Source organism: Theropithecus gelada, chromosome 9 (assembly GCF_003255815.1).
Source record: "Theropithecus gelada isolate Dixy chromosome 9, Tgel_1.0, whole genome shotgun sequence".
NCBI classification, from domain to species: domain Eukaryota; kingdom Metazoa; phylum Chordata; class Mammalia; order Primates; family Cercopithecidae; genus Theropithecus; species Theropithecus gelada.
The window spans coordinates 100619843-100642062 of NC_037677.1; the positions used below are offsets into that span (position 1 = coordinate 100619843).

At 34.9% G+C, this 22220-nt stretch overlaps 1 protein-coding gene across 2 annotated transcripts in view; it reads left to right on the forward strand.

Moving 5' to 3' along the window:
* The window catches only part of SLK (STE20 like kinase), a 61126-nt gene that overhangs the window by 21006 nt on the left and 17900 nt on the right, over window positions 1-22220 (forward strand). The window contains exons 2-13 of one of the 2 annotated variants that reach the window (XM_025396713.1): window positions 1428-1592; window positions 3360-3408; window positions 3754-3903; window positions 9678-9750; window positions 9897-10091; window positions 10650-10731; window positions 12233-12361; window positions 12969-14327; window positions 16332-16462; window positions 16681-16804; window positions 19149-19328; window positions 21725-21817. In XM_025396713.1, the coding sequence (XP_025252498.1) occupies window positions 1428-1592; window positions 3360-3408; window positions 3754-3903; window positions 9678-9750; window positions 9897-10091; window positions 10650-10731; window positions 12233-12361; window positions 12969-14327; window positions 16332-16462; window positions 16681-16804; window positions 19149-19328; window positions 21725-21817 (2730 nt within the window). The remainder of the gene's footprint in view (window positions 1-1427; window positions 1593-3359; window positions 3409-3753; window positions 3904-9677; window positions 9751-9896; window positions 10092-10649; window positions 10732-12232; window positions 12362-12968; window positions 14328-16331; window positions 16463-16680; window positions 16805-19148; window positions 19329-21724; window positions 21818-22220) is intronic. The other variant, XM_025396714.1, reaches the window with a different exon arrangement.

The window sequence follows — 22220 nt, forward strand, 5'->3', positions numbered from 1 at the left end:
GCAAAACCACCAGAATTTAAATCCTGGTGGTCTGACCCCCCAGAGGCTGTGATTCGAAATGCTGTCCCCTGTGCATGTGAGCACTTAGCGCAGCGCGTAGCCGTAGCATGCACTCATTCATATTTGTGTTTAGGCTGTCTTTTAAAAATAGTGTGTCAAGACAATGAGAAGACAAGCCACAGACTGAGGAAATACTTGCAAGACACATATTTGATAAAGGAAAGTTATCCAGAATATGCAAAGAACTCTTGAAACCTAACACTTACGAAATGAACAGCCCAGTTAAAAAAATGGGCAAAAGATTTGAACAGACACCTTGCCAAAGATTTGACAAATAAGTATATGAAAAGATGCTGAACATCATATGTCATTAGGGAATTGTAAATTGAAAAGATACAAGTACTACTATATAGCTGTTAGACTGGTGAAAGCCATGCTTGCTGGCAACCCCAAATGCTGGTGAGGATGTGGAGCAACAGGAACTCATTCATTGCTGGTGTGTATGCAGACTCTTTCAGCCATTTTGGAAGACAGTTTGGCAGTTTCTTAAAAAACTAAACATACTCTTACCATATGATCCAGCAGTTGTATTCCTTGGTTATTACCCATATGAGTTGAAAAACATGTCTACACAGAAACCTGCACATACATGTTTATAGAAGCTTTATTCATAATTGCCAAAACTGGGAAACAATCAACATATCCTTAAGTAAGTGAATGGATAAACTGTGGTATATCCAGACAATAGAATATTATTCAGTGCTGAAAAGAAATGAGTTATTAAGCCATGAAGACATTAAGGAACTGTAAATACATATTACTAAGTGAAAGAAGCTAATCAGAAAGGTCTATACACAGTCTGATTCCAAGTATATGACATACCGGAAGAAGCAAACGCAAAACTATGGATGCAGTAAAAAGATCAGTGGTTGCCAGGGGTTGGAGGAAGGAGGGGATGAGTAGGCAGAGCATGGAGGATTTTTAGGGCAGTGAAACTATTCTGTATGATATTATAACGATGGCTACATGCCATTACACGTTTGTTGAAACCCATAGATGCAAAAGCAAGCTGTAATGTAAACTTTGGACTTGGGGCGATAATGATGTGTTAATGTAGGTTCATCATAGTACCAGATGTATCACTCTGGTATGCAGTGTTGATCGGGGGGGAAGGTTATGCATGGGGTACGAGGGAACTTTCTGTACTTTCCACACAATTTTGCTGCGAACATAAAACTTTCCTTTATCAAATATGTGTCTTGCAAATATTTTCTCAGTCTGTGACTTGTCTTCTCATTGTCTTGACACACTATTTTTAAAAGACAGCCTAAACATAAATATGAATTAAAAATTAAACTCTATTAAAATAGTAAAAAATTAGAAAACGATGCATTTGAAGTGTGACACCTCGATACTTTCATTTTCAGGCCCAGAATAAAGAGACCAGTGTTTTAGCTGCTGCAAAAGTGATTGACACTAAATCTGAAGAAGAACTTGAAGATTACATGGTGGAGATTGATATATTAGCATCTTGTGATCACCCAAATATAGTCAAACTTCTAGATGCCTTCTATTATGAGAACAATCTTTGGGTAAGTATTTTCTCTTGATCTAAAGGAGTAGCCAAAATGAGTTAATTGTCCTAAAGAGATGTTTATGAATTGTTAAAACCTATTTTAGGTCTTATCTCTTCTATTTAGTTGTGTCACTTGAATGAGAGTTGATCTGCCAATAAGAGAGTAATAACAAAGTTATTCTCAGCTTCAACAGATGTTCAGATTTACGTTTCAGATTGTACAATTTCATCGTGATTGTTTGACATTGGATCCGGGTGGAAACATTTGGTTAAGAATAATAAATTTACTAAAATATGAAATTAGATGTCCTTGTTTATAATTTAAATTTAATCATTTAAAAGTTTTAAAAGTTTCTCTTAGAAATTGTTTATAATTTTTTATCCTAAACTTTTTGTAAATCTTATAATAAACTGTAAAATACTAGAAATGTTAAATATTTATCATATTATCAGGTTCAACTTTAGTGCATGATGTGATGGCTAAAGCTGTATGTATAAATTCATTTTCAGAAAATATTAAGGCACGAGTAGATATAGAAATAAAACTTTCATATTCATTGTAATAATCTGTCAATCACTTGTTCCGTACCAACATTAGTTTAACCAAGAGGGACTTTTTAAAACGGAGCTTCAGTCTTTCTTCCTGAAGGAAGAAGCAAATTTTAAGAGAGAGAAGACTAAGTAGTATAAGGAATACCTGACTGGATGCCTAAAGGTCTATATTTTTTTATCCTAGTGCTGCCACTTACGGAACTTGGATAAGTCAGTTAACTTTTATGAGTCTGTTTACTCATCTGTAGGATGAGTAATGATCTACCTCCCAAATTATTTGCTGAATAATGTAATGAATTTGAAAACAATTTCTAATTGGCAAGCACCTGTAAAAAAAAGTAAAGCATTATGCTGAGGTAAAAAAGGCAGGAAGCTACCTAATTAGTTAAAAATATGTTATTTTTAAAAATTATAGTTATTATTAATGTGGTGTTTTCTGAAATTATTGTTCAGGGCTGTGGCAGAGTGTTTCCAAAGTTTATAATGCAAATGAATGCCTAGACTAGTTAATAAACAGATAAGACCTTTACTTGGGACTATTGCACAATAAAAATTTAGACAACTGTGAGGGGAAGTTTAGTGGGAGACATAAATGTTAATTAATCAAATAATCACAATAAATATAAAATTACAACTGTGGTGAGGGTTAAGAAGGAAAGGTACATGGTGTTATATCTTACCAGGGAAGTCAAGATAGTCACCTATCAGCAGGTAAAATAATTGAGCTAGGATCTGAAGCTTTTGTATGTATGTATTCTGTTTTTTGGTTTTTTTTGTTTTTTTTTTAGCTAAAAGAAGTCTCTGTATAAATATTTTCAGGATTTATTCCTATTTAATACAGTTTAAAATAACAAATGTATATTTGTTCACTTAAAGCACAAGTTGCCTTTAAAAATATAAGTAATAAAATCTTTCATTGGTGACCAAATGGCTATGTAGTACTATACCAAATGAAAATTCTGTACCTGATAATTTTAGAGAAGCAGGGACACTAAACATGTCAATGAACAAAAATGCCCATACTTTCACAATGAGCTTTCTCAAATGTGTATTGTTTGAGATTTGTAACTCTTTTGACAGAATCTTCGTTTAGTATATCGTTTCCGTAACCCAGATTATTTGATAGCTATTTCTTTATCTTTTTTGCTAAGCTGAAGAAAAAATACTGAAACTCAAAACTCAGTGTAGTTTTAGACACACACTTTTGTTTTTGTTTTTTTTTTGCATGCAGATCCTCATTGAATTTTGTGCAGGTGGAGCAGTAGATGCTGTGATGCTTGGTAAATACCTTTTTGTTCTTTATGTTCATATCTTAAACTATACTTAATAAGATTAAAGAATTTCAAACATATATAAATATATTCAACTATATAAGTATTGAGTGAAGTTCAGTAAGTTAAATCAACTCAATTATGTTTTTATATTCTTGGATAATTATAGTAAAATTCTAAAATGAAATGTTGAGCGTGTCAAGAAAGTAATCTTTGTAGATATTTAGTTCTTCTAAAATAAATTCACTGCATATGATCTTTGACAGTGATGATACATACAGAAAGGCATATAGCCTGCTAATTAACCTTTTCACTGCATAAAAAGCAGATTTTTTTTTTACTTTCTCCTTATAGAACTTGAGAGACCATTAACTGAGTCCCAAATACAAGTAGTTTGCAAACAAACTTTAGATGCACTGAACTACTTACATGATAATAAGATCATCCACAGAGATCTAAAGGCTGGCAACATTCTCTTTACCTTAGATGGAGATATCAAATTGGGTAAGTTATTCACTTAAATAAAACATTTGAATTTCTACTCTGAAATTTCCCATCTTTATGTATGTGACTTAATGTGGTTTTATTACTACTTAAATATGTGAAACATGGAGAACTAACTCCATTCTAGTTTTTAAAAAACACTTTCTTGGATAAATACTCATTTTTCTATAATTCCAAAATATCAGCACCTAATTCAATGTTTTAAAAAGAAGATAAGAAAGAATGAATTTTTATTTTCAAAAAGGCAAGCTTTTTGAAGACCGGTTTCAAGTTTGTACCCTTAAATTTTTGTATGTAGACTTAATACTTGTAAATGTTTTATGTTTAGAACATAATATAGTATGTAAAGCTGCTAACTCAGTTTTTTTCTTTATTTCCAAAGCTCACGTCGAGTGAGGTTTTTCCCCTATGTTTAGTTTTCTATTCTATTTTATTGATAATGGTACATTGACTAAACTAACAAAGTAATCTTAGTTCTGAAGAGAATACCTAAATATAAGGACTAGAATTTTTAATTTTACTCTTTATACTGAGGGAAGAAATGTTACCTTCATAAGAAGAATTAGATGTAGGTTTTATGGAAGTTATAGCCCTCTTTAAATTTACCCAAGATAGGAATTTTTTAAAAAGTCTAGAGATGAAGTCCGAATTTGTATATTTTGAAAGGCTATTCAAAGGACAAAATATATTCAAAAGCCAAGTTGATACCAGTGACTATAGTCATTTCACTTTACTTTGTCAAGACATTTAAACAGATGGTGTACTAAATTTTATTCTTTTTAATTTTTATTTTTAATGGAGTCTTGCTCTGTTGCTTAGGCTGGAGTGCAGTGATGTGATCATAGCTTACTGCAGCCTTGAACCCCTGGGCTCCAGGAATCCTTCCACCTTATCCTCCCTAATAGCTGGAACTGCAGACATGCACCACCACGCCTGGCTAAGTTTTACAATTTTTTTGTAGAGATGAGGTCTTGCTCTGTTGACCAGACTGGTCTTGAATTCCTGGGTGCAAGTGATTCTCCTGTCTTGGGCCGCCCAAAGTGAATTTTAATCTTTTGATTGCGAAATAAATACAGATATAGAAAGCCACACCAGAAATTGTGTAGCTTAACTTTAGTACTTTGTAGACTTAGCTTTGTAGTCACTACCTGGATCAAAAAGTAGAACTTCGGCAGGTACCGCAGAAGCTCTTCTGTATGCCCATCTCAGCCACTGCCCTTCTCTTCTCCACATTTTATCCTGACTTTTATATTATTTCCTTCCTTGTGTTTCTTTATGGCTCAGTCACCCAATATTCATCTCTAGATGTTAGGGTTTAAACTTGCCGATATAAAACTTGGGTTTTTGAAGTCTCTTAACTTACAGGCCTTCCCCCATTCCTTTCTTTTATTTATATTATGGCATGTATAATGGGGGGGATGAGGGCAATATCACCCACATGGGGGCTAAAATTAGTCCTTTAGGGGCCAAAAAATCCTTATACATTACAATGGTTTGTGACCTTCCAAAGGCCCCAGTACGTGAAGAGATATAACATGTATCTGTGGCATTAAAATTTTATGGGAGGAGGGGCGACTTGAAAACAATGTTTACAATGACTCCTTAGAGGGGCTAATAATGAAAGAAACACTGATCCATGGAACCTGGGCTGTTTGGCCTGTAGTGTTTCCCTCAAACTACATTTTGCTACTGCATACTCCTGATGATTGAGGTTCCTTTCTGTATTTCCTTCAGTTTGGCAGATGAATCCAAAGGCTTGATCATTCTCAAGCCTGATCCTTTGGCAAGACTTACAGGTGGTTTTGCATTCTTTCACTGGGAGGCACACCGTGTCTGCTTTGTGCCCCTTTTTGATGTTGCAGCTATTGAGGCTTAATGCCTACACATCTGTCTTTTGGGGTTGCAAAACGAATTCCATTATTTTATTTTCATTATTTTTGATTTTGATATAAACACCAATTATTTCATTATTTTCATTCATTATAAAGTTAGTAATGAAGATAATGACTTGGCTCTCTCTTATCCTCAATTGATGACCAATGTTTTAGAAAATATTGTTTGTTTGTGGATTTAGTTTTATTTGGTGGGTTTCAAATCCATTGCAGTTTTTATTCTTATTGAAGCTCACGTTCCATCTTTAGTCAGTGGGGTCTTCTTCGTGTCAGCTTGTTAATCTTCTTAACAGGACTAGTAATCTTTGATAGCCCACTTGACAGTTCTGAGATGTTTCAGGCTCATCTATGTATTTTCTGTGTCAGACCTGTAATTAACCATTTCTTTTTTCCTTTTTTTTTTTGAGACAGAGTCTCACTCTTGCCCAGGTTGGAGTGCAGTGGCTGATCTCAGCTCACTGCAACCCCCACCTCCTGGGTTCAAGGGATTCTCGTTCCTTAGCCTCCTGAGTAGCTAGGATTACAGGCATGTACCACCATGCCCAGCTAATTTTTGTTTTTTCATAGAGATGAGGTTTCACCATGTTGACCAGGCTGGTCTGGAACTCCTGGCCTGAAGTGATCTGCCCTCCTCAGCCTCCCAAAGGGCTGGAATTATAGGTGTGAGCCACTGCACCCCACTAGTCAGCCATTTCTTCGAGAAGCCCTGGTTTCTTTTAAGACCACAATCTGGTGTAAGAGATTTCAAGACCACAATCTGGTGTAAGAGATGCTTACAGTTTTCTATATAGGCCATTGTTCTAGGACTTTTCAAAGGACAGAGCTAGACCCCTCATGAGTTCATATATATTTCCTATTCAAATTCGGGATAAAGGTTTTTAAAATCTAACTTCTGTAATGCATGTGCATCTCCTTTCTTCTATATTGAGAGTTCTGGTTCTCAAGGACATTGATAGGTTTAGGATACCTCATAATTCATTTTAACTCTCATTTCTGTATTTAATGCTCACCACCACTCCTTATGTTGATGTGTCTTTGGTCATGTTGGTTATCTGAAGCTCAGCTTTTGGTAGATTCCTCTGAAAGGGCTCTCTGAATTCTTACATAGTGATAACAGTTGTACCATTATACTTCAAGGTTAGTTTTGCTGGATAACAGATCCTTGGCACACATTTCTTTCCTTCAGCATCTGAAATATGTTACTTTGTTTTCTTCAGTCATGAAGTGTTGCTGTTGAAAAGTCTGATAATCTGAATTTCTTCTCCATTGTAAGTCATGTGCTCTTTTTGCTTAGATGCTAAAACTTTTTTTTTTTTTTTTAAGACCGGTAGTTTGACCAGTCTTTTCTAATAAATATTATGGTCTTATAATATTCAAGTGCTTTCTTCCCCTCCCCCTGCCCCCCCAGGAAGGTTTTCTGGAGTTACAGATCTGAGCATTTGTTCCGTTCCCTTGCATTGACTTGCTTCTTTAGAGACGTTTATTGTTTGTTTGTTGGGTATTTGCCTATTGTCCATGCTGGTAACTTTTTCTCAAGTCCTTTTTTAGCTTGCTTTGTTTTTTATTGTAGGAAAATACACACAACATGAAATTTACCTTTTTGATCATTTTTAAGTGTATATTTCTATGGTATTAAGTACATTCCCATTATTATACAACCATTACCATCACCTATCTCCATACCTCTTTTCATCTGGCAGCAGTTGAAGTCCATACCCATTAAACACTTAGTCCTCATTTCCCACTCCTCCCGGCTTCTGGCAACCACCATTCTGCTTTCAGTTTCTATGATTTTGACCACTCTAGGTATATATGTATGTGGAATCATACAACATTTGTCCTTTTGTGGCTGGCGTATTTTACTTACCATAATGTTCTCAAGGTTCATCCATGTCGTAGCATATTTCACAATGTCTTCCCCTTTTGAGACTGAATAATATGCCATTGTATGTATATAACACATTTTGTTTATCCATTCATCCATCAGTGGGCACTTGGGTTGCTTTCACTTTTTGGCTGTCGTGAATAATACTGCTATGAATGTTGGTGTACAAATGTCTGTCCTACTCCCTGCTTTTAATTCTTTTGAGTATGCACCCAGAAGTGGAATTACTGAATCATATGGTAATTCTGTTTAATTTTTTTGAGGGACCGCCATGCTGTTCTGCATAACAACTGCACCATTTTACATTTCTAACAGAAACGTGCAAGGCTTCCAGTTTCTCCACATGCTTGTCAACACTTTTTTTTTTTATGCTTTTTAAAAAATAATAGCCATCCTAGTGGGTGTGAAGTGGTAATGGGTATGAATTTGTTGTATTATTTGCTCTTGCTTTCCCTAGTTTAGCCTTTGTTTCTAAAGTGATTGTTTTCTTAATTTAAAACTTTTTTCTTGAGTTCTGTCACCTTTCAGAATTTTTCTAATTCTGACTTACATGGCTCTTTTGTTTCATCATTTTTTTTTTTTTTTTTTTTTGAAATGGAGTCTTGGTCTGTCGCCCAGACTGGAGTGCAGTGGTGCAATCTTGGCTCACCGCAAGCTCCGCCTCCCGGGTTCATGCCATTGTCCTGCCTCAGCCTCCCGAGTAGCTGGGACTACAGGCACCCGCCACCACGCCCGGCTAATTTTTTTGTATTTTTTTAGTAGAGACGGGGTTTCACCATGTTAGCCAGGATGGTCTCGATCTCCTGACCTCGTGATCTGCCCGCCTTGGCCTCCCAAAGTGCTGAGATTACAGGCATGCGCCACCATGCCCGGCCTGTTTTTCATCATTTTTAAAAGTCTCCTAGCTTAATTTGAAATAGGATGTTACAGTTGTGATCAATTTTGGGGGCATTTCTTTTTGTAAATATATTGAAATTTTATTTTAATATAGGGACAAACTTGTGTAAAATAATGTGTACCTTAAAAATAAATATACTGAAGGTTTAGGAATTCTAAATAATATTTAGTTAGTTGACAATTAAAATATTTGTAATTTCTGTTTTATTAATTTACAAATACATCCAGAGAACCTTCCATTTCTGCAACACAGATATATAGAACAGTCTTATCCCTAAGAACCATATAATAGATAAAAGTAATTCAGGCAGAATTGCATGACCTTTAAGAGTTCTACAACAAAAACAACAAAGGTTAGAATTGTGAATATGGCTAATAGTAGCTACCATTTATTGAGTGTATACTCTGTGTTAGGCATGAGCATCAAATACTGAATTTTTGGTATTCAACTTTGAGAATTGTGGCGTCCAATGTGAAACTTAAAAATTTGTGCATTTATGGCATGAGATAAATTATGCAACAATAGCAATTTTATGTTGCTATTAATGTTGTCTGAACTCCAAGCTGAAAAGGTGGGATTAACAACTGAAAAAGCTGTAATGTTACTGTTCTGTATAATTTAAACCAGAAAACATAAGGTTCCCAGTTTTTTCTTGGCAATATCATTTTATGAGGAAGTTAGCAAGACATACACTGTCATAAAGGTTGCTTTAGTTTAATTTCTATTTTTCACACTATAGAAAAAATGTTAATGACTCTTAATTTAATTGTGCCACATAGCACTAGTTGGCATTTGTTTTGAAGTGGATAGACTGGTCTGCTTTTAGAGTTACCATTTTTTGTTTTCAATTTTGAAGGATTTGTCATCTGAAGACATGGTGGTATTAAATGTATTGATAATGGGATCTTTAGCAGGTTTTTTGGGGGATGATAGAAAGAGATGGTCAAGATTAAGATGGGAGAGACATTTTTTTCTTTCTGTTTTACTTTTTATTATAAGATTGGCCTTATTAAAGACTTAAAATGCTTTTTTCTCCCCATTGAATACAATGAACAATGCTTAAAAGTTCTCATTAATGCTTTTGTGTGATTATTTCAAGCGGATTTTGGAGTATCAGCTAAAAACACGAGGACAATTCAAAGAAGAGATTCCTTTATTGGTACACCATATTGGTATGTATTCAGTTTTATGAATTTATAGTATTAGTCATGTCAGCAGTTATAATAACTCATTAATTTTGTCCACATAATTGATTATACCGTGTGGTTTGCAATCACTGTTATTAAACATGTTAACTTTTAATTATCTGTCTTCATAGGATGGCTCCTGAAGTAGTCATGTGTGAAACATCTAAGGACAGACCCTATGACTACAAAGCTGATGTTTGGTCCCTCGGTATCACTTTAATAGAAATGGCTGAGATAGAACCACCTCATCATGAATTAAATCCAATGCGAGTGCTGCTAAAAATAGCAAAATCTGAGCCACCTACATTAGCACAGCCATCAAGATGGTAAAAATATTATTTAAAAAGCTTAATAAGAAACAAACGATATTAGGAAGCAAAACCTGATGTTACATTCTCACAATTTTCCAAGAGTATTTAAAATTGGGTACATGGTACGAAGATTATATGAATTAGAAAAGTGATTTTTGGTATATTTCTCTTAAGGAGCATTAAAAATCTTCGAGCTCACTTTTCCCATATATCTGAAAATATGAGTGATTTGAGTTTTGCATGAGAAAGGTATTTTCTGTACTATGAGGAAGTGAGGCATATAAATTGATCTATATTTGTGAAATTTATTAGAAATTTTGTGCTTTTTGGCATACTTGTGAGTATATGGCTATGTCTCAGTGATTATGTACCTACTTACATATATGTCTAACATGTATTTACAAATGAGTAAGTTTTATAAAATCTTAATAGTCTCATTAACTAGTTTTTTAAATGTTGAATTAATACTATTACATACATAATGAAACTTAAGAATAACTTATCAAAGAGTTTTGTTTGATTTGATTAACAAGAAAGTAAAATAGAATGTTACTGTTAAAATTTATTTTAAAGGTCTTCAAATTTTAAGGACTTTCTAAAGAAATGCTTAGAAAAGAATGTGGATGCTAGGTGGACTACCTCTCAGCTACTACAGGTAAAAGAGTATGACAACAGCAAATAATATAATTATTTTAACATCTCTGTAAGAATATAATTTCATATTCAGTGTGCTTTCTTTCCACTTAAGTTTTCCTGTGGAGAGTCAAAATGGCAGTAGTTAGCATTTGCTTTACAAAATAAACGCTGCTGTTACCAACAGGCATTTAGCTTAAACGTTATTCCTCCTGTGCTTTTTTGATTCAGTTTAATTGTTCTTTTCATTTTGGTAGTTATTGCCATTATGTCTCTCCAATTACTAGAAAGCAAGCCCCTTGGGGACAGGGGCCGTGAACTAATTAATTAAAAAATGTCTTACAGTGAGGGTAAATAGTAAATATTGTTGACTTAAAAAAAAATGTTGCTAAAGTGGTTGGGTAAATTTAATTTTGCTTTATAGAAGGACTACTTGTAACATATTAAATAAAAATTTGTCAATTAATTTTATAGGTGGGCAAATAAAATGACAAATCTTGAGGCAGTTGCTGTTAGGTTGAGTTATTATGTAACTCCATCGTAGTGTTTTAGGTTGACCTATTTATCTGGGGGAATAAAGCAGGAAAAAAATTGCTTTGTTGTGTGCAGCAAGTATACCCCTGAAACACACTTTCTATTATTTTGTTACCCCACACTTGAAGCCCTTAGTCTGTGACAGACACTGTTAAATGTTGAGTATACAAAGATGAATAAAATGTCTTCTTAGTCTCAAGAATTTTAGAACCATGTCAAGAATACAGGTGTTTGTAGATACTTTTAACAGAACTCTAAAGATTTTTATAATTTTGAGGCTTTGATAGGCTTTATAGAGGTGGATACTTTTTAAGAAGTAATAATGAGGCCGGGTTTAGTGGCTCATGCCTGTAATCCCAGCACTTTGGGAGGCTGAGGCAGGTGGATCACCTGAGGTCACGAGTTCCAGACCAGCCTGGCCAATATAGTGAAACCCTGTCTCTACTAAAAATACAAAAATCAGCTGGGCATGGTAGTGCATCCCTGTAATCTTACCTACTTGGGAGGCTGAGGCAGGAGAATTGCTTGAACCTGGAAGATGGAGATTGCAGTCAGCCAAAATCGTGCCACCGTACTCTAGCCTGAGTGATAGAGTGAGACTCTGTCTCAAAAAAAAAAAAAAAAAAAAAGGAAGTAATAATTTAGTGACCTGAAGTTTGCTTTAAATTTCAGTTAAAATTTTTGATAATGAAATTTTCAAACATACAGAAAGTACATGTACCTACTACCCAGATATAACAATTCTTATCATTTTTGACAAGTTTGCTTCAGATTCTTAAAAATGTACAGATCCAGTTCTAGGCAGTCCCTGCTTTTGCTGAAGCCCCCTCCCCTCTTTCTTTCTCAGATGTAGCATTATCTGAAGTTGTCTGTCGTTTTCCCGCCCACATGTTTGTAATTTTACCACATAAGAATGTGTGTTGTGTGTGTTTGAAACTTAGTTTAGTAGTATTCCAGTTGTTGAGTATGCTGTTTTTAATGTTCAACAGCATCCTTTTGTTACTGTTGATTCCAACAAACCCATCCGAGAATTGATTGCAGAGGCAAAGGCTGAAGTAACAGAAGAAGTTGAAGATGGCAAAGAGGAAGATGAAGAGGAGGAAACAGAAAATTCTCTGGTCAGTATTTAGGAAAGAAATTTCATTTAGTTAATTTTTAGAGTTGGGTTTTGAGGTGTAGTTGTACCTGTATGTAAGGATTGATGGGTGGCAATACAAAATCTTTAAATTTAGACCTGAAGATTAGTAGCAAGGTTGCTCCTTGCTGCACATTTTTGTTACATTTCCTTTTTTTTTTTTGAGATGGAGCCTCGCTGTGTCACCCAGGTTGGAGTGCAGTGGTCACCACAACTGCTGCCTCCCGGTTTCAAGTGATTCTCTTGCCTCAGCCTCCTGAGTAGCTGGGACTACAGGCGTGTGCCACCATGTCCAGCTAATTTTTGTATTTTTAGTAGAGATGGGGTTTCACCATGTTGGCTGGGCTAGTCTCGAACTTCCGACCTCAAGTGATCCGCCCTCCTCGGTCTCCCAAAGTGCTGGGATTACAGGTGTGCGACACTGCGCCTGGCCCATTTTTGTTATATTTCTTATGAGAGGAATTGTTAATTCTTTAAATTCAGCAACATTCACTGAATAAAGATCTTAAATCATTGTATGTCTGTAAACATTGTTTTGGTCACTCTTAGGGTCATGTTTTAACACTAAAAACATATTAAATCTTTTTTAGCCAATACCTGCGAGTAAACGTGCATCTTCTGACCTTAGTATTGCCAGCTCTGAAGAAGATAAACTTTCACAAAATGCTTGTATTTTGGAATCTGTCTCAGAAAAAACAGAACGTAATAACTCTGAAGATAAACTCAACAGCAAAATTCTTAATGAAAAACCCACCACTGATGAACCTGAAAAGGCTGTGGAGGATGTTAGTGAACATGTTACTGATGATCAGTTAGAAGCAATGACTGAACTCCATGACAGAACAGCAGTAATCAAGGAGAATGAGAGAGAGGAGAAGAGGCCCAAGCTTGAAAATCTGCCTGACACAGAAGACCAAGAAACTGTGGACATTAATTCAGTCAGTGAAGGAAAAGAGAATAATATAATGATAACCTTAGAAACAAATATTGGACATAATCTGAAATCTGAGGAAGAAAAGGATCAGGAAAAGCAACAGATGTTTGAAAATAGGCTTACAAAATCTGAAGAAATTAAAAATACTATTTTGCCAACAGTAGATTTAGTTTCTCAAGAGACTGGAGAAAAAGAGGCAAATATTCAGGCAATTGATAGTGAAGTTGGGCTTCCAAAGGAAGACACCCAAGAGAAATTGGGGGAAGATGACAAAACTCAAAAAGATGTGATCAGCAATATAAGTGATGTGATAGGAACATATGAGGCAGCAGATGTGGCTCAGAAAGCAGGTGAAGACAGTGCTGAGGATACGCAGAGTAATGATGGGAAAGAAGTGGTCGAAGTAGGCCAGAAATTAATTGATAAGCCCATGGTGGGTCCTGAGGCTGGTGGTACTAAGGAAGTTCCTATTAAAGAAATAGTTGAAATGAATGAAATAGAAGAAGGTAAAAATAAGGAACAGGTAATAAACAGCTCAGAGAACATAATGAACATCAATGAGGAACCAGGAACAACTGAAGTTGAAGCAATTACTGAGTCAAGTGTCACTGAAGAAATGGAGGTCAGAAGTGTGGTAGCTGATACTGACCAAAAGGCTTTAGTAAGTGAAGTCCAGGATGCTTCTAAAGTCACTACTCAGATAGATAAAGAGAAAAAAGAAATTCCAGTGTCAATTAAAACAGAGCCTCAAGTCACTGCAGTTTCACAGCCCAGTGAACCTCAGCCCGTTCTAATACCCAGTATTAATATCAACTCTGACGGTGGAGAAAATAAAGAAGAAATAGGTTCTTTATCAAAAACTGAAACTATTCTGCCACCAGAATCTGAGAATCCAAAGGAAAATGATACTGATTCAGGCACTGGTTCCACTGCTGATACTAGCAGCATTGACTTGAATTTATCCATCTCTAGCTTCCTAAGTAAAACTAAAGACAGTGGATCAATATCTTTACAAGTAAGTGTGCATGAGTCATTGTTTGGAATTTCCTTTGTCATTTTCTCAATTCAGAGTTTATATGAAATTGATATCTTGAAAATAAAACAGCATTAAATCAATGTAGTATTAACCATATAAATTCTTACAGCCTATGAAAGCAGTTAAAAGAACTAAGGAGATTCTGGATGTAATCTTTAAATTTTGTGGTAGGATCTACCTATTTTTGCAAATCTGATGCAGATAAACAGTATAATATGGTTGCTTGGTGTGATTAGGTTGTTTTATTGGACATATCTAGATGCAACATTAGCAAGAGTTAACAATATATGAGAGAATTAGAAATTGAAAGAATGATCTCTTTTTAAGCACATTTAGGGTATAAACAATCCTTGATTTACCATAGGCCCATGCAGTCACAGATATTGCTACTGCCATGAGAACCACTGTGGGGAAAACAAAACAAACACTACAGCCCAGAACATGTGGAGCTTTGAGTGTAATTCTCAAATCTTAGTGTGATTAGGAGTTACTAGGGGCTATGTAGAAGTCTGGAATGGGTCCCAAGAATCAGTATTTGTAACAAAAGATCCCACAGAATTCTGATGCAGGTGATCCATGGGCCACCCCTTGGAAAATACTTCTTAGACCCTCTGGGTTGATAGTAGCAGAAGAGAAGACAGAAAAGCAGGAACAACCTAGGAAAACTGACTTAGATGGATCTCCAGGGCATGAGTGATCAGTCTGCCTATCTGCCCCAAATGGTTACATGTATTCTTCTTTTTTCAGTTTACTTTCTTTCACTGACTGAAGTAACCACCACTCTGAAATTCATTCACTGACTTAATAGCCTCTTTTTAAAATGCAAATAACTTGTATAAGAATGAAGGATATATTAATTATTGAACTTTTAGTAGGAGCTGAAGAAATGTGAAGTTTGGAGGTTAAGGTGTAGGTAGGTGTATTTTTTGGAGTGTGCCATCTTTAGATTTTAGAGGAATCCTGGGCAGGATACTGTAGTCCTGGACTCAGGAAGAAGAGGATCCTGGAACCCTGGAGAAGAGAACAGTAAGAGGAGAGGATGCAGAAAGGTGATTGGAAGGTGCCAAAGAGAAAATATTTAAAAATCGGATGCATTTTGAGTTTAGTATTTTCACATTCCATTTTTGCTCCTTCTGCCTTCTAACTCTTTCTTCTATATCAAAACCCAGTAAGTATCTGCCCTGAACACTTAATTTGTTTACCAAAATGTATTTGTAGGAGTCTTATATGTCTGTTATTTCTGTTTGCATTTAAATGTTTTTGGATACCAATTGAGAAATGAAGAGTTTAGTCTTGATAAAGAATTTTAGGCCATAGCTAGCAGCCAAATCTGGTACTTTTGGGATGCAGTGGAGGCACTGTCTTTGTAGTAACCCTAAAATCATACATGTATCTCTGGCCTTGAGATGGAGGGAGGGGCTGTTGATATTATTGTTACTGAATAAGTAGATTTTGATTCCCAGTGCTGGCAGTATTTAAAAATTACTGGAGAGCTTTTTCAAAAAAATAGATTTCCAGCTACCCCCAGACCTGTCAATCTAGATTTTTTTAAGAGATGAGCCCCACAAACTCATTTTTAATTGTTTTGTCAGTGAAAAAGCAGAGATATCTGAGAAACTACAAAGTGAAAAGATGAAAAAAAGAGAACATATGAAAGTTCTACTGATTATGTGAATTGCTCATGATCACTTGTGCCTAATTATAATGTGTCATAAAAGCTATATGTGAACATGATGAAAATGCATGCTTTGAAAAAATTTGATTTCATCTGTGAAGACATGTGTAAGTCAGATGACATTTAAGGTGTTATAACTGGTTCCACAGATGAGTCTGTTGCTTTATATTTATACTTTCTATGTGTAGTCTGCCTGGCTGTTCAGTTGTTTTGTCTTAAGAAAGAAAGAAATGTTAAAAGAAGAAGAAAATGTTTCCTATCTCCAGTATTCCCTGTACAAAGCCTAACTAAAATAAAATCTCTCTCAGGAAACAAGAAGACAAAAGAAAACATTGAAGAAAACACGCAAATTTATTGTTGATGGTGTAGAAGTGAGTGTAACAACGTCAAAGATAGTTACAGATAGTGATTCCAAAACTGAAGAATTGCGGTTTCTTAGGTGAGTAGAGAAACAACGTAATGAAAACTGGTTTGTGACTTCTTTTCAGTCTCTGAAAAGTCAGAAGAGTAGAGAAACAAAGGTAAATTATTGGCTAATTTTTTATTATTCTTTTACTATTGTTGCACTTGAAAGACAATTTTTAGAGCTTAAAAAAAAAGTATTTCAGAGGTGTAATTTTTGCTGTCTTCTCTGTCATCACCATTAAATTTTGCCAGACGTCAGGAACTTCGGGAATTAAGATTTCTTCAGAAAGAAGAGCAAAGAGCCCAACAACAGCTCAATAGCAAACTACAGCAACAACGAGAACAAATTTTCCGGCGCTTTGAGCAGGAAATGATGGTAAAGTCTGATTTTTATACCATTTTATACCCTTTTGTGTTAATAATGACATTTAGTGCATTAAAAAAAAAAAAACCAAAAAAAAAACAGGTTACAGAACTTGTTCTCTGATTCCAGATTTCTCTAGCTTTGTGATTTATTTCTGGTATTTTTATCGTTTTGGTGTTCTGGATGCCTTTTATTGATTTATTCTTTTTTCTTGAAAGGATTTTCTGTCCTAGTCTACCTCAAGCTGTTTATGGTGTGATGTTTTTTTTTCTCTCATGAAAACTTAAAATCATGAAGTCAGTGAACAACGTTCCTAGATTTGCCTATTGCTGGATAATTTTTCAGTGCTCTAATTCGATCTTTCAGATTTGGAATCCAAGATTTTAAGCCAGTTTAGAGCAGTTGCCTTCAAACCTAGCTGAGCAGTAGGACTCCTCAGGGGCTTTTTAAAAATGTGCTTTATTCTCTGGCTTCTACAGTTAAGCCTGCACATCTCTCTTTCCTGCTGCTAGAGGAAATAGTGCTTACTAGTCCCAGGTAGCTGTCACTGAGTCCTTCAGTTTTTGCCTTGTGTCCAAAGTTGGAAAAGGAATTAATAATGTAATATAAAATTTTTGTAATTTATGTTGACTATCTGCCTTAATGTAGGTTAGAAAAAGTATCATTTGAAATGTTATAGTACTCATGTTTTGAATATAGTCCTTGTGTTGACTTGTAATTTTAATTGATAAAGATTGTTTTGTGTAATTAGCCAGGTGAGGTGGCGGGCGCCTGTAGTCCCAGCTACTTGGGAGGCTGAGGCAGGAGAATGGCGTGAACCCGGGAGGCGGAGCTTGCAGTGAGCCAAGATCGCACCACTGCACTCCATCCTGGGCGACAGAGCGGGACTCCGTCTCAAAAAAAAAAAAACTTGTGTGTGTGTGAACTGTGGATTGTTGATTACATGAACTGGATCATAACTGAGATTTCCTAAGAAAATAATGAACTTTTGTTCTCATTGAGTATTTTTATAGTACTTATATTGTTTTCCAAAACCTTATAAAATCTGTATCTCTACCCCACCATACTTTCTAAAATGTTTTACTTTTCAATTTTTTTAAAAAGAAAATATACATTACAAATAAGTAACTATACCTGTATTCAGAAACAGTGTTACTGAGTATTATATAAGCAGGAGTCTTGTTGAAAGCGTAGATTTATAATTCCAAAAGATCTATTCCAATAGAATAAGATGTTTATTGTAAGAATCTTAATGTGGAAGAGTAAATCTGAAAATGACAAGTAATCTTATTATTAAATAATAGTGATGTTATTAATAGTATTATTTTATTAAAGTAGACTTCAAATAAGCCGTTTGATTTATCAAAAATTTTATTGGATAAATATTGAAATTTTTCTAATTTGCTTTACTACTTCACAACAATTGGCTATTCTTCTGGATAATCTAAAAACTTTGAACATTCTACTAGTATAATAGAAAACAAATTTTGGGTCGGGCTCAGTGCCTTACACCTGTAATCCTGGCACTTTGGGAGGCCGACGTGGGCAGATCACTTGAGGCCAGGAGTTCGAGACCAGCCTGGCAAACATGGTAAAACCCTGTCTCTACTAAAAATACAGAAAACGTAGCTAGGGAGGGTGTCACATGCCTGTAATTCCATCTACTCAGGAGGCTGAGGCATGAGAATCATTTGAATCTGGGAGGCAGAGGTTGTAGTGAGCAGAGATTGCGCCACTGCACTCCAGCCTGGGTGACAGGGAGATCCTGTCTCAAAAAGAAAAGAAAACAAACAAACAAAAAACAGAAAAGGAAAAGAAAAAAAAAAAAGACCAGGCACAGTGGTTCATGCCTGTAATACCAGTATTTTGGGAGGCCAACGCAGGAGGATTACTTGAGCCCAGAAGTTTAAGACCAACCTAGGCAACATAGTGATAGCCCCATCTCTCAAAAAAAAAAAAAATAAATAAATAAATAAATAAAAAGATAAGCTGGTCATGATGGCATGCACCTGTAGTCCCCGCTACTTGGGAGGCTGAAGCAGGAGGATTGTTTGAGCCCAGGAGGCCGAGGCTGCAGTCAACTGTGATTGTGCAACTGCACTCCAGCCTGGGTGACAGAATGAGACCCTGTCTAATAAATAAATAAAATAGAAAAAAATTTTCCATGTTAGAAAAAAATGAACTCATTTTTTTGAGAACTTTCATAACATATTTTACTGCATTTGACTTTATTGTAAAGGTTATAGCACATTACTAAATTTAAATACTAGTTGTGTTCTCTTAGGAAACATCTTTACTATAAGGAGTTAATATGGGTGACGGAAAAATTATCATCTTGAGCTGTATTGTTTTACAGAGTAAAAAGCGACAATATGACCAGGAAATTGAGAATCTAGAAAAACAGCAGAAACAGACTATCGAACGCCTGGAACAAGAGCACACAAATCGCTTGCGAGATGAGGCCAAACGCATTAAAGGAGAACAAGAGAAAGAGTTGTCCAAATTTCAGAATATGCTGAAGAACCGAAAGAAGGAGGTAAGTGTACACCACTGTTTTTAATCACTAAAGCTTTTTTTTTTTTTTAATTGTTTTAAGACTATCTAAGGAATTAGGAATACTAGTAATACTTGATAGTTAAATAGCACTCATTCATTCTTTCATTTGGTCTTCTCAGCAGTCATATAGAGTTGTAATAAGGTCAGTCATTATTCCCATTTTACTGCCAAGAAAACTGGAGTAAGAGGGGTTTTAGTGACCTGTTCACAGACTACCCTAAATGTCCAGCTAAAACTTGAATCAAGTCTTCAAACTGAGTTTAATCCATTTTCCAGTCTACCATTGTCCTTAATGCAACACATTTAAGTCCTTATACAAAAGTATTTTTTAGAAAACTTACCATGTTGTGTTTGCCAGTGGCAGCAGTAGTTCATTTTATTATTTATAAGTTGTCATCTTTAATTCATACTTTTAACAATTTTGTTTGTTGATTAGCTTCATTGCCTTTCATGGATATTGTGCCAAACAAAAGCTGAATAACCTGAAATTTGACATGCTACCTATAACCATCAAATTGTGAGGTACTTTGAAGAACTAGAAGTGGAACATATCTGTAAAGTCATTTGATTAGATTGAGTTTTTTCATTGTTTCCTGAAACTGTTTCATTTTGTTATAGAATCTGTCTGCAGTATAACAGATTGTCATTGCTTCAGAAGGAAGGTTTACATATTAGCATCTCTTTTTGTCCCAAATTAAAACTAAAAGAACTTTACATGTAGGTAATTTTCCAAGATAATTTTATGATTTATTAACATCTTCAGTATAGGAAGAGAATTTGCCTTTTCATGATATAAAAGACACCAGAGACAATGATTATGATCAACTTTATTAGGGTTGGAACAAACAGAAACCTCAGCCAAACTAATAAATGCATTTTCACTTTTGTTATACATCTCAAATACCCAGATTCATTGACTTTAACATTTAAATTGAGAAGAAAATTGAATGTCATATTACTGAATCTTAAGGATTTGCTTTGAAAAGGATAGAGTCAAACATTAATACAGTGATTTTATGATTTCTTTAGATAAAATGAATGAAATGATATGTAATTTTGTTTGATGTGGCTTCCGTTTCTAAAGATCACTATTATTACTATTTCTTATGTTTTATGTAGAATTGCTATATATACTGTTAGGTATGACATTACTGGGGCTGCATGTTAATTTTCTCACAAATAGTTTTTGAGATATTCTTTATATCAGTTAAATTTTAAAAATTTTACAGATAAATACATGGTTTAATCCTAGATATAAAAGTCTCAGTTATTGTTTTTGTTTTGGGGGTAGGAGAGTTTCAGCCGCTGAACATGTTTGAGATCATGATATGCATATTTTAAATAATTACATTATGTATTTTTTTTCCTTATTGCTAAACTTCTTGCATTTGGGGAGTCTCTTCCTTTTAATGGTGATTTGGTTTCATGAGGGATTACTGATGGGAAATTTTAAATACACGATGTGAAATCAAAATCAGTCTCTTTCACGGACCATCAATAGCATGTGGTGATTTGGAATCTGGTTTCTTTTGGTGCTTCTACTTGTAAACACATGATTGTTTTTCATAGTTGGATTACAGATCTATTGTTAGATGGAATATACTTCTAGGATTTCAAAATGATTAAAAGAAGGAGCTCTGAAATATACTTCATTCTATATTTTATCTGCTATAATAAATCATAGCTTACTAAACTTTTAAGAGTGCTCATATTACCAATTTTTAAGTTGACAGGCTTGGCTTAACTTGTCAGCAAAGGGGAATGTTATCCTAATCCTATTCAGATACATTCGTTTTTACCACACCATGTATAAAATGGTGTGCTTATGAAAAACCTTAGTATCCATTTATTTCTCCTTTGTGTATTCTAAGACTTGCTTTCCTTTTTTCTTTTTGGCCTCATTAAGTAGACTTTATTTAGCATTGTTTCTTTATCATGATCAAGCCAATTATGAAATTTTGCACTTTTATAAATGGCATTAGCTTTCCTTATGTTCAATATTTCCAACTATGTCAGTAGGTACGTTTGTAATTTTATGATCTTTCAACAAGGTCAGTTGAGTTTATCCCTTTAGTTCAGCATCAGTGCTGCAAGTAATTCTTCGCTGGTTGTCTTTGGACCTTTAAGAGAGAGAATGATGTATAGGGATATTTAGCAACTAATTAACCTTTGTGTGGTGTAATGTCCCTTTCTGCACTGAGATTATGCATGTTCTATTCTTTCATTCTTTTTCACCAGACTAACACCTATGCTAATGCATGTTGAAAGGAACTTTTTAACAACTTTAATATTTGACTTGTAGCTTATCTGCTCTCGTAAATGCTTGCTGTGGAGAAAGTATTATTTCCCCACCTCCTGCATGCTTATACACTGTAGGTTATAAATGAAGTGGAGAAAGCACCCAAAGAGCTGAGAAAAGAGCTCATGAAACGCAGGAAAGAGGAGCTTGCACAAAGCCAGCATGCTCAGGTAACAGCAGCAGCTTAATGCTACTAAAAACAGAAAGCACCATTTTCTCACAGCTTGATAAACCATGGTTGAAAGGGTAAATTTTAAGTGTTATTATTATATGATGTTGACTTCTCCCCATTCAAAAACTCCTGGAATCCTCTTTATTTAATACTAAATTCATACTAATGGTGACATTTAAGTTGCTAATATGAAATTAAGTAGAATGTTTGGAAAGTTGACTCCAGATGAAATAAACAAGTATTTGAATGTATAATACACTGTTATCTGATTTTAATCTTGATGGGAGCTTATAGTTTTAAGTAGTAATGCCCATGTTTGATAGAAAACTTTTAGGACATAAAAATAGAGGATGGTATATAAGCTTTGTGCTTACAAAAACTATGCCCATTAAAACGCTATT